This window comes from Anolis carolinensis, chromosome 1 (genome assembly GCF_035594765.1).
Source record: "Anolis carolinensis isolate JA03-04 chromosome 1, rAnoCar3.1.pri, whole genome shotgun sequence".
In the NCBI taxonomy this organism is placed as follows: domain Eukaryota; kingdom Metazoa; phylum Chordata; class Lepidosauria; order Squamata; family Dactyloidae; genus Anolis; species Anolis carolinensis.
In genome coordinates this window covers 214,186,796-214,199,177 of record NC_085841.1, presented here as the reverse complement: position 1 = coordinate 214,199,177, position 12,382 = coordinate 214,186,796, and the positions used below count along the sequence as shown (strand labels likewise).

The 12,382-nt window shown below is 36.4% G+C and overlaps 1 protein-coding gene across 3 annotated transcripts in view; it reads right to left on the bottom strand.

Annotated features, from left to right (window-relative positions):
- The window catches only part of LOC100560075 (voltage-dependent sodium channel SCN7A/9A-like), a 148,997-nt gene that overhangs the window by 30,170 nt on the left and 106,445 nt on the right, over positions 1 to 12,382 (bottom strand). For all 3 annotated transcript variants that reach the window (XM_062969208.1, XM_062969209.1, XM_062969210.1), the window contains 5 exons: positions 11,025 to 11,480; positions 4,190 to 4,307; positions 3,252 to 3,406; positions 2,090 to 2,263; positions 1,011 to 1,133 (listed from right to left, as the gene is read on the bottom strand). In XM_062969208.1, coding sequence (XP_062825278.1) covers positions 1,011 to 1,133; positions 2,090 to 2,263; positions 3,252 to 3,406; positions 4,190 to 4,307; positions 11,025 to 11,480 — 1,026 coding nt within the window. The remainder of the gene's footprint in view (positions 1 to 1,010; positions 1,134 to 2,089; positions 2,264 to 3,251; positions 3,407 to 4,189; positions 4,308 to 11,024; positions 11,481 to 12,382) is intronic.

The window sequence follows — 12,382 nt, the reverse complement described above, 5'->3', positions numbered from 1 at the left end:
TGGGCTAGAGATCATGGGAATAGCCATTTAACAACATCAAAAGAACCACACCGATTCCTTTCCTGTTTGATACAGATGAATGACAAACAACTATTGATGTATAGACAAGAAACCTGAAATAGTTTAAGGTAACCCATAACCATGGGAATCATATCTCATATTTTTTTTAATTTCTCTTCCACTGAGGACATCTCATATCTAGAGAACACCACAACTGTGTGGGAACGAATGTGTTAAACCTAGAGTAAAGGTAAAGATAAAGGTTTCCCCTGATATTAAGTCAGGTGGGTTGGTGCTCATCTCCATTTCTAAGCCGAAGAGCTGGCATTGCCTGTAGACACGTCCTAGGTCATGTGGCCAGCATGACTGCATAGAGCACCATTACCTTCCTGCAGAAGTGGTACCTATTGATCTACTCACATTTGCATGTTTTCGAACTGCTAGGTTGGCAGAAGCTGGGACTAATAGTGGGAGCTCACCCCGCTCCCTGGATTCGAACTGCCAACTGTTTGGTCAGCAAGTTCAGTAGCCCAGCGGTTTAATATGCTGCACCATTGGGGGCTCCTAGAGACCTAGAGTTAGAGGGCTTAAAAGTATGGCTTAGTTAAAAACATTCCAACTTAGTAACAAGGATGTATGTATGAAATTCTGAGTCCCTTGAAGCAAGATAGATAAACATAGATGCAATAACAACAGTAACAACTGGAACAATAACATTTTGCCTAAAAGATGCAATAAAATGTCCTGTAAATTGTTATTTCACTCTCCTTAAATAGTTTTAATGACTGCATTAGTTTTTGTCTTGATAGCACACCTTGCACTCACACATTTGTTGATTGCAGGTGTTTAACTGCTTGCTTGCTTATTAGAATATGCCAAACAAGACGCGGAACAAACCAGATAAATGCTGCAACTAACAATTTCTCTACAGATAGTCCCCCTCTCAACACATACACAAGGTTTGACATTGGGTGGGTCACTCCATTGTTATTCAGTGTTGTTATACATACCTTCATGCCTTCAAATCTGGACAAGGCTCTTAGAGGTCTCAAGGCTCTTAGGGTCCGAAGTGACTTTATAGGGCCAAGTTCAGCATAATCCAAGGCATTAGCTATTAAACTCACTATAGAAACCTAGTCAAAAAACAGTGATGGTTAGTTACAGAACTGAAAAAAAAAATCACAAAATACATCTTTATTTGTTTGTTTATAGTTAAAATAATTTTAAAACCATGAGTAAAGTACAACTTACACCACAACAGTAAATTTAAAGAGAAAACATAGACAATAAAAGAAAAATATAGAAAATAAAACAATACAGAGAGCCCTTTCACACAGGGCCTATATCCCAGGTCCTGTTGGATTTTTACCTGAGATGTCCAAATGACGCCTCAGGTAAAAATGAAGTAATTCGAGACAAAGCAGGAAAACCCTGCTTTTTCCTGAATTATTGTATATACTCGAATATAAGCCGACTTGAATATAAGCCGAGGCATGTAATTTTACCACAAAAAAACTGGGAAATCATTGACTCAAGTATAAGCCGAGGGTGGTAAATTTCAGAAATAAAAATAGATACCAAAAATTACATTAATTGAGGCATCAGTAGGTTAAATGTTTTTGAATATTTACATCAAGCTCTAATTTAAGATAAGACTGTCCAACTCTGATCAAATCATTCTTCTCATCTTCTTCAATGTAAATGTGCTTACGTATCCTTTTAATAATAATAGAGTGAAATAATAAATGTAATAATAATAATAAATACAGAAAAATAATACATGTAATAATAAATAGAGTAGAATAATAAATGTAGTAATAATAATAAGATCAGAGTGACTTACCAACATCTGACTTATGTACATTCCCTAGAAACAAACACACTCCCTCCCTCCTCACCATTTGCCCCACTTCAGAGGCCATATCTTCGCCCAGGTGGAGAAAGCAATGGCTGCACCCAAAGAGCCTGCCCTAGCACCAGGCATTCTAGGAAATGTAGTTCCCCACCCCTTCTTTAATGCAGAGTCTGCTGGGAGACTGCATCTGGTACAGTTCTGGAATAAAGGCTGCTAAGCTAAATCAGTACTCACGTCTACAATGAGGAAATCCAGCCAGCACCAGGCATTGGTGAAATACACTTGAAAGCCATAGGACACCCACTTCAAAAGCATTTCCAGGATGAAGATATACGTAAAGACCTTGTCCGCATATTCCAATATGATCTTGATGGTCTTACGCTGTTCAATATATATGTCTTCAAAAGCCTGTGGCAGAAAATACTACCATAGTTAAGGTCTCACCAGCTGAAGGGGGAAGGAAAGTAAAACTTGACTTGTTGCCATTTGCTGGTATAAGGCAACAGTTTGATTTAATGTGCATCTCAACTACACAGGCAGTCCCCGAGTTACAAATATCTGACTTACAAAATATTTATAGTTAAGAACGGGGGTGAGACAACAGGAAGAGAGGGAAAACTACCCTCAGAAGGGAAATTCACTCCTGGAAGTGTTTTCATGGGAAAAAGATGTCCCCACTGAAGCCTTTTCACCAATCCTTGTTTCTAAAACAAGCCAAATGTTTCAAAATCCAATGATCACAGGGACAGAAAGTGAGGTGAAATCTTCTGAACAGGGGCACAGACAGAAAAACGAACACCACGGGGGTGTTAACCCTTCCCTATTTATCCAAAGCGAATACTGTACATATATGGCTTGAGTAACATTTTTAAAAGTGCCTGTTCCAACTTACAAACAAATTCAACTTAAAAACAGCTCTACAGTATATATCTTGTTTGTAACTTTGGGACTGCTTGTACTTGCTATTGCACTGAAACCTATTCTTTGACACATTTACATCAACTATCTTAGGTGCAGTATACTGCGGCATTTATCTTGAATGTGCTTGACAAACACAACCTCGTATCCATGGGACTGGTGCATGCAGTTTCACCTACTTGCAATCAACAAAATATGTCATCGCTAGAAATTTCCTAAGTTCTCCAGGAAATGCTATTGTTTTGTTCCACTAGAAGTCCCAGCACATAGAGTTTGCTGGTGGTCTCCCATTCAAGTACCAACTAGACCCGATCCTGCTTAGCTTCCAAGTAAGCAGGATCGGGTCAGGTCCACAAGAGATTATGAGTATGCTCTGAGAGGAAGTGCTGTTATTGCATCATTTATAGGCCCATGGAGATTTCTAGGACTGCTATTAGTATGATACACACGCATGCACAGACACACGTATGTGACTTACCAAAGCACCACTGCTAAGAAGAATCATGAAGACAATGAAAGTTTCAAACCAGCTGTGTTCCACGATTCTGTAGCATGTTTTCCGAAGGTTCCACCAGAATTTGCCTTTTCCAGATTCTATACTGACTTGACAGCATTTAAATTTCCGCACACAGCCTAACAAGCAGAAAGTTTATATATATATACACACACACATACACATACACATATATATGAATGACAAATCCTACATCATGAATTAAATCCAGAGCTGACATTATGCAAATGGAAGGAATCTTCCTGGGAATTAACATGCCCTTTCCATTTGCAAAGGTGGTTGCCCAAAATCCAGAAAAGGCCTCACAGACCTTCAAAAACACCTACAAAATTTTTAAGGCAACAATGAAACTTGTCTGACCATAACTTTGCCCACTTCATGCTCCCTTGCTTAATTATCTGATTGATACAAAAATTTTATTTCTAATTTTATCATTAAAAGTAGCAATGTTTAAAATAGCATTCAGCAGATTTCTGATAATCAATTATATTTTATAGGTGCAGTTGTTGGGATTAGGGCATTAGCTCCCCAAATAAAATTTTCCTTCAGTCTCAAACTTTCTAGCATTGCAGTAACTTAAATGCTTAAATGCTTCAGTAGAACATTTAGAAATACAGGTTAAGCATTCAAAGAAATGGGGCAGACATAATTCTCAAGAGAATGCACAGCAAATAGATGCCTCTGCATCACCATATAATGCAGTTTCATAACAAAATTTTACTGTATTATGAGTCTAAAATGACATATAAGACATATAAATTCCTACAGAGCTATTCCCGCAGGTAAAAAAGCAATGTTTTCATTTGTGTTTTTTCATTTTTACAGGACTCTTGTATCCATTACTCCCGTGAATGTGAAGGGCTGAATGAATTAAATTGTGACCCCCTCCCACCCTTTAATACCTTCAGTAAAACATGGCTTTGGTTGTGAAGTGTCCTCTTCTGAAGATTCATCTTTATTTTCTCCAGCTATAGCAAGATTAACTGTGCTAGCTTCAGTGGAACTACAAATGCTCAGCATCTGTAAACAAAAAACCATAATGCATTTTTATAGAAACAATGAAATACAATGAAGTACACTCGCTTATCCAATGTTCTGGATTATCCAACACATTTTTGTAGTCAATGTTTTCAATATATCGTGATATTTTGGTGCTAAATTTGTAAATACAATAATTACAACATAACATTACTGTGTATTGAACTACCTTTTCTGTCAAATTTGTTGTATAACATGATGTTTTGGTGCTTAATTTGTAAAATCATAACCTAATTTGATGTTTAATAGGCTTTTCCTTAATCTCTCCTTATTATCCAACATATTTGCTTATCCAACGTTCTGCCGGCCCGTTTACGTTGGATAAGCGAGACTCTACTGTATAAATATATTTATTTTAAACTGAAATAAATGTTCTCTTCACATACAGTTATGGTAGATTTCTACATTTCAAAACAAAATTTTGGGAAGCAAGTATTTAGGAGCACCATGTGCATCCCTAATTTGTTTGCATTAGTACTTACCAAATGGAAATTCAGTTTTATTTACTAAGTAGCAGTGTGTGCAAAGAGGTTGGTGCTAATTTGAATAGATAATGCATAAATATCCGCATTTAATTTTTTCACTTTCTACATTTCTTTATTTCAAGGAACATTTTGGTCGTAATCAGTGCCTATGAGTTGACTGGCAATGAACCATTTTTTGTGAGTCACAGCTGATTATTTTTTTATAAATACAGTACTTTCACTGTTTTTATCTGTGTTTATTTGCTGCAAATTTCCTTGGACGGTTCAGCAGTCTGAGAGATGACAAACATTATCACCAAACAAATAAATTACACTGACCAGTGATAATGGGTGACTTCCATACAGAAGAATCAGCACTGTATTTTAGCCTGAACATAAAAGGAGGCAGCCAAGAAACTCAAACATTCAGGAATGTGGTTCACCTTGCTTGTCTCCTTCAAAGTTCAGGCTAAAACTCAGAATGGATTCACTACACCACAAATATGAAAGTGACCAGGTCCACTTGACTGATGACATTAGTCTATAGCTAAGTCCAGAATATTCTTCATATACTCAACCCTCCTGTTCAAAGAGCTCCACTGGCTGCCATTTATTTTCCGAGCCCAATTTAAGGTGCAGGTGCTTACCTACAAAGCCCTGAACGGTTTGGGACCATCCTACCTCCGTGACCGCATCTCCGTCTACGAACCCACGCGTTCACTTCGGTCATCTGGAGAGGCCCTGCTTGTGATCCCGCCTGCGTCGCAAGCGCGGTTGGTGGGGACACGAGACAGGGCCTTCTCCGTGGTGGCCCCCCGACTCTGGAACACCCTCCCCAAGGATCTCAGGCCCCTACATTGGAAGTCTTCAGAAAGAATTTGAAGACCTGGCTGTTCCAATGTGCCTTCCCAGATTAATAGGAAATCTCCAATACCAAGTCCCATAAGCACTTTATTAGAATTAAGATCGCATATCGCACTCTGCACTTGCCCTATAAGCCTTATATATCACCTGTCACATCAGCACTTTTAATCATGTACCCATTACTCTGGAACGGCCCAGTTCTATTGTGTTTTAGCGTATTGTTATTGCTTGTGGGTTATACTGTTTTAATTCTTTTAATTTGCCTTTGTTTGTATTGCTATATTATGTGTTGAGGCCTTGGCCTTTGTAAGCCGCATCGAGTCCTTCGGGAGATGCTAGCGGGGTACAAATAAAGTTTAATAATAATAATAATAATAATAATAATAAACTGAAACTTATGTAAGAGACAGTATCAGAAACAGGTGGTCTCCCCAGTCCACTGAAATCAGCATTAAGACTTCAGTTATTCTCAAAGAATGTAGGCTAAACAGATAATTAAAATTTCTTTTCCTACAGATGGCAAATGGATGGTTGACAGGTCCAATTTCACCTCCCAGGAACCCTACAGGTCATACCAGGCCATCTATTCCCAAGAGTATCTCCATATTCAATCATTTATAAATACAGATCTAATTTGGAGGCATAGAAGTGATTGAGGAGGGAGAACAATCTGTATATCTTGAAAAATGTTTTAGAATGGCATTCAGTCGAAAATGATAACTTATTAAAACATGGGGGGTTGAGAGGGATTCATGGATTGGTGGGGAGTCTCCTCTTGAAGTTGCAAATAATAATAGGATCAAGGACACTGTGTTTATATATCACATATGAGATCACCACTTGTCAGCAAATGATAATTCCAGACTGAAATTCAGGATAGGGATATATTTAAATTGCACATCTTAGATAGAAAACTCTATGGAATTCATGGAGCCCCTAAAGTCAGCCCCCACCCCTCTCTCTTACTCTTTCTCAGGCACACATACACACACACTTTTTCAAAAAAGGTTAATGTAATATTGAGCCATCACTGCAAGACATATATCATACCAATACGACTCCAACAGAACAAGCAGATACAAAAGTCTTTTTTAAAAAGTGCATTGATGAAAATAGCACATTAATTTCATTCCCACATGAATTTCATTCATTTTGCATTCTGTTTTGCCAGTGCATAGATGTATAGATTTCTGTGCATTTTAAAACTATTTGTTATTTTGGTACACAAGCCACTTCTTGTCACTTTTTAGAGACCTATTGATTCTATTTCTATGGAAACGTTTGAGATCATAACTATTCCAATCTGTCATCCTTCAGTTTTGAACCTCTATATCACAAACACGGCACATGTTAGTCACAATAAACAATATGAATTGCACAAAGAGCAGAAAGGTGTGAGTACCAAAATAAGTCAAAGTAGTTTTCATAATGGCATTCTCCAACCACCAACGATGTTATTATACAGAATATAACATCAAAAAATGAGAGCACCAGTACACGGTTGAATGAATGAATGATGAAAGCACATCAAAAACAATCTAGGATAATTGAAACTGCTGTCATTGCATTCCAACTTGCAGAATTCCAAGACAAATAGCAGTATCCTGAACATGAAAGGCATCAGTCAAATATTTGAAAATATGTTAATTTCTTTGAGGCATTCTTTTAATGCTAGAGACTTTCAATGAGAGCAGAAGCCCAATCAGTATGTATATGTATGTATGTGTGTGTGTGTGTGTGTGTGTGTGTGTGTGTGTATATATATATATATATATATATATTCTGTAATGTGTAATCATTTATTTTCCACGACCTTGCTCAATACTCTAAGCAACCACACATGCAAAGAAAACGATCCTAAAGGGACCTTAGGCTGTGGCTGGCAGTGGCTGGCTACTAGGCTGACCAAAATGATCCTAAATGGATCCTAAGCAGTGGCAGCTGGGCTAAAAAGCTGGCTGTGGCTGCAAAAGCATTGGAGAACAGACCAAATGAGTTCCTGATACCTCGATCTCCCTCTTTACAATGGCAAAAGAGGCAGTGTGGCTGTGTCTTTCAAAGGTAAAGAAATATAATTCACCAATGTTTTAAAAAACCTGTAACTTACTCTTAATAATCTAGAGCACTCTTGCAACTTGACAGTCCAAGACAACGTGTATCCACAGATCATGCAGTTAACATATTAAAATGCTATGTAAAAAAAATCACCCAACAAAGTGAATGTGGGGAACTGGCCCTTATCGTGCTGTAATATGGGCCATGTGACTCAAATTACAGTTCAGTTTTTACTGGTACTGTGATGGATGAAGGTGGCATATACTGCAGCTTGAAAGCATGCATGCCAATCAGTTTTGATTCAACAGTGACCATGTATGTATGATTTGTTGAAGTAACCTGTTTAAAAGGGCTGACACACGTTGATCTGCCTGGTTAAAAAGCACTAGAGCTGCACTCTTGGTTTGTCCAGCTTGATTTTAGTCCTGTGAGAAGTAAAAATGGTAGGAAATGATATTGAAAAGACAGATACTACTTGCGAGTTACGGAAAAACCATGAACATGAGTACAAAAATATTACTGAATGTCTACATTAGCAAGTCCATGACAATAAGAAAACATCATAAGAACTTTAAAACATGTGTATACGTTAGGAATACAGTATGATCCCTATACTCATGAGATTGATACCACCAGTTTCACCTACCCGAATCCTACAAAATATGTCCTGTCTAGGATTTTTTTTTTAGGTCCTCCGGATAATTACTGTATATACTCGAGTATAAGCCTAGTTTTTCAGCCCTTTTTTTAAGACTGAGAAAGCCCCCCTCGGCTTATACTCGGGTGAGGGTCCTAGTTGGCTTATATTTGGGTCAGCTTATACTCGAGAATATATTTATTATTTTTCTCTATTATTATTGGTATTATTACATTTATTATTTTTCTCTATTATTGTGGCTACTATTACATTTATTTTACTCTATTTATTATTATTATTATTATTATTATTTCACTCTGATATTATTATCATATTTATTATTTTACTCTATTTATTACTACATGTATTATTTTCCTTTATTTATTATTATTATTATTACTGTATTATTATTACATGTATTATTTTACTCTTATTATTATTAAAAGGATACATAAGCACATTTATATTGAAGAAGATGAGAATAATGATTTAATCAGAGTTGGACAATCTTATCTTAAATTAGAGCTTTCTGTAAATATTCAAAAACATTTAACCTACTGACGCTTCAATTAATGTAATTTTATTGGTATCTGTTTTTATTTCTGAAATTTACCACTCGGCTTATACTGGAGTCAATTTTTCCCAGTTTTTTTTTTTGAGGTAAAATTAGGTGCCTTGGCTTATATTCGGGTCGGCTTATATTCGAGTAAATATGGTATATGCTATGCTTCAACTGGAAATTACTAGAGTTGAACTGGAAAATACTTGGAGATGAAACCTTTCTGGGAAGGTTTGACCTTATAGTAACTTCCAGTGTAAGGCATTCATTCCAGAGTTTGCGATTATCTATGGTTTTCTGTTTCCATGGTAAGCAAAAATATATCCTCCATATATACAGGGGTCATACTGTACTCTGATCATTAAGAAATACAATAAATGAGCGATATATTAGTATGTACGTTTATTTTTTTTCCATTTACATATCCCACTTTTCTATCTGTTTTCAACAGCATACATATACTAGCACAGTATCAATTATCTCAATAGTAATCTAGAGTGTTTAGTTAGTCTAATATCAAGGGTAAATGTACGTAATTGTATGTATTATTTTCAGGGTGGTGCTCACTATAAAGTTAAACATGGTGGGTCATTGTAAACCTAATTAGTGAGCTCAACTAGAATAGACCTTTGCATCAATCGAAACCGGACATGTCAGCATTTATAAACATCTGATTAATTTAATAGGTCTACTCTATTTGGGACTAACAAGCAGATTAAAGATTGAATTGTTCTGCTAAAAGAAACAAGACAAAATAAAATGACAACTGACATACAGTTGCACTGGAAGGTCTCTCTCCTTCCTCACAGTGGCCACATGAAAGATCAACAGCTTGATAGGAAGAAAAGACAACCAAATTGAAGTGATGTTGCTGGTCCGTAATTATTTTTGGCCCCAATAGGATAGTCAATTGTCAGCAAATGCTGTCCAACATCTGGAGGGCCACTGATTCCTCCACCCAAATTGAAAGATTGCCATTGACTGATATGAATAACTCCAGCTGGTCCATTTCCATCTGTTGTGTTTCTACAAATCTGGGCATTTGAAAGGCATCTTTCAAGCTTTTAGATAATGGTGAAGCTTCAGAACTACTTCATGAAGTTTTTGACATCATTCCTGCACTACCCTCACATCTCCAGGACTACTCTTATTTACCCTCCTACCCTGTTTCCCCGAAAATAAGACAAGTGTCTTATATTAATTTTCACTCCCAAAGAGGCGCTAGGTCTTATTTTCAGGGGATGTCTTACTTTTCCACGAAGAAGAATTCACATTTATGGCTGAATTTAAAAAAAAAATGAAAATGTATTATCTACTGTACAGTAGTTGTCATCACAAACCAGCATAACCAAATAATAATAATAATAATAATAATAATAATAATAATAATAATAATAATAATAAGTTTATTTACATCCCGCCTCCATCTCCCCCAAAGGGGACTAGGGGTGGCTTACAGCAAAATCAGATACAAAACAATGATAAAATAAAATATGAAACATCAAAGAACAATAACAAAAACCAATAATAATATATACACAGCAACCGAAAAAAACACAACGCAGTATTAAAACATCGAATTAAAAACAATGAGGTTGCTATAGTGGATAAGCAAGTTGCACATTATGAGTTACAAATTTTTAAATAGATAAATAAATAACCAAACTCTGAATCCTTTCAAGAATTTCCATATTATATTTTATTGCTATACTGTTTTTAAGTTACTGTTTTAAATTTCTGTTCGTATGTAAATTTATGTTGTTGTTGGGTTTGTCCCTGTGTCAGCTGTCCCTTCTGGGAGATGGAGGTGGGATACAAGAATAAAGTTATTATAATATTATTATTATTATTTCTTGTTACTACCTTTATTTCCATGTACAACAATCTATGGAATGTACATTTACCAATCCTGCATGCTTCTAAACCAAAAGTTTACTAGGTCTTACTTTCGGGGGAGGCCTTATATTTAGCAATTCAGCAAAACCTCTACTAGGTCTTATTTTCTGGGGATGTCTTATTTTCTGCACATACCTTGAATGACACAGACAAATAAAAAGGAACAACGAGTAAAGTGTATAAAACTTTGTAGAACAGTTCAATAAAATAATTTTACGTCTTACCTCTTTACTTTCTTCAAGCTCAGATATACTGCTAAGTTCCTCTGTATTTATGTGTTCAAAATCTGACTCTCCCACAGCTATTGGCACTGTCACAGTGAGATTTGGGTTGTTGATGAATGACATTTGATCGGCGCTGTCCATGTAAATGATACTACTAGCTGTTTTCTCAATGCAATAATCCAGAGCTTTGTTGATTTCTGCTACAGTGTGATTGGGAATGCATCCGCCTTGCATGTTGTTTTGCTTATCGGTTGAATCAACTCCGGTGGATGGCCTACATTTTTGCAAAATGGTAATTTGAATAAATTCAATTATTTTTCTTTTTACAATACTTATTCCTCTTCGAATCCTCGCCACAGCAATCTGGAGATTGTTGACTTCAGTTTCCTGTTCAGGAGCAGCAAGGCTGTCTGAACTAAAAGAGCTCAATAACAAGGCCAGAAAGAGATTTAGTACCTGGGAAGACAAAGAACTCAATCAGTCCCTTTTCTGAAGGTTAATTTATAATATCTACAATATATAGACCAGTATTTGTATTTGTATTTATTGTATTTGCTTGGGCTCGACCCCATGTAAGCTGCCCCAAGTCCCCTTGGAGAGATGGTGGGGTATAAAAATAAAGTTGTTGTTGTTATTATTATTATTATTATTATTATTATTATTATTATTATTATTAATAATAAACTAAATACATATAAATACATTTTAATTTCAGGATATCTATCATAATAAAAGAGAACGTTTATCTCTGTGGGTTTATTGTCTGAAATAGTGAAATCCAGTCACCTTACATCTGACAGAGATACTAAGGGAACCTAATAAGGACAAACCTCAAGGTTATTTTATTTTTAATTAAAATATATCTCAAGTTTGAATTAATATCTTCAGTCCCTAGGTGGCTTACTTCCCTTGTTTTTGTTGTGGTTTGGAGAAGATGCTATAGTTCAGGGTGGGAATATTAATTTTTCCAAGATTCATACGACTTTCATTAATAGATTATCTTCCTCTTCCAACCCTCACCCTATCCCTATATAATAGCAATTTATCGAACGAGATTGAAAAGAAATATATATCTTCTTAGTAGTAAAGGTAAAGGTTTTCACCTGACATTAAGTCTAGTCGTGTCCAACTCTGGGTGTTCGAGCTCATCTCCATTTCTAAGCTGAAGAGCCGGCATTGTCCATAGACACCTCCAAGGTCATGCGGCCGGCATGACTGAATGGAGCACCATTACCTTCCTGCTGGAGCAGTATCTATTGATCTACTCATGTTTTCGAACTGCTAGGTTGGCAGAAGCTGGGACTAACAGCAGGAGCTCACCCCACTACCCGGATTTGAATAGCTGATCTTTTGGTCAG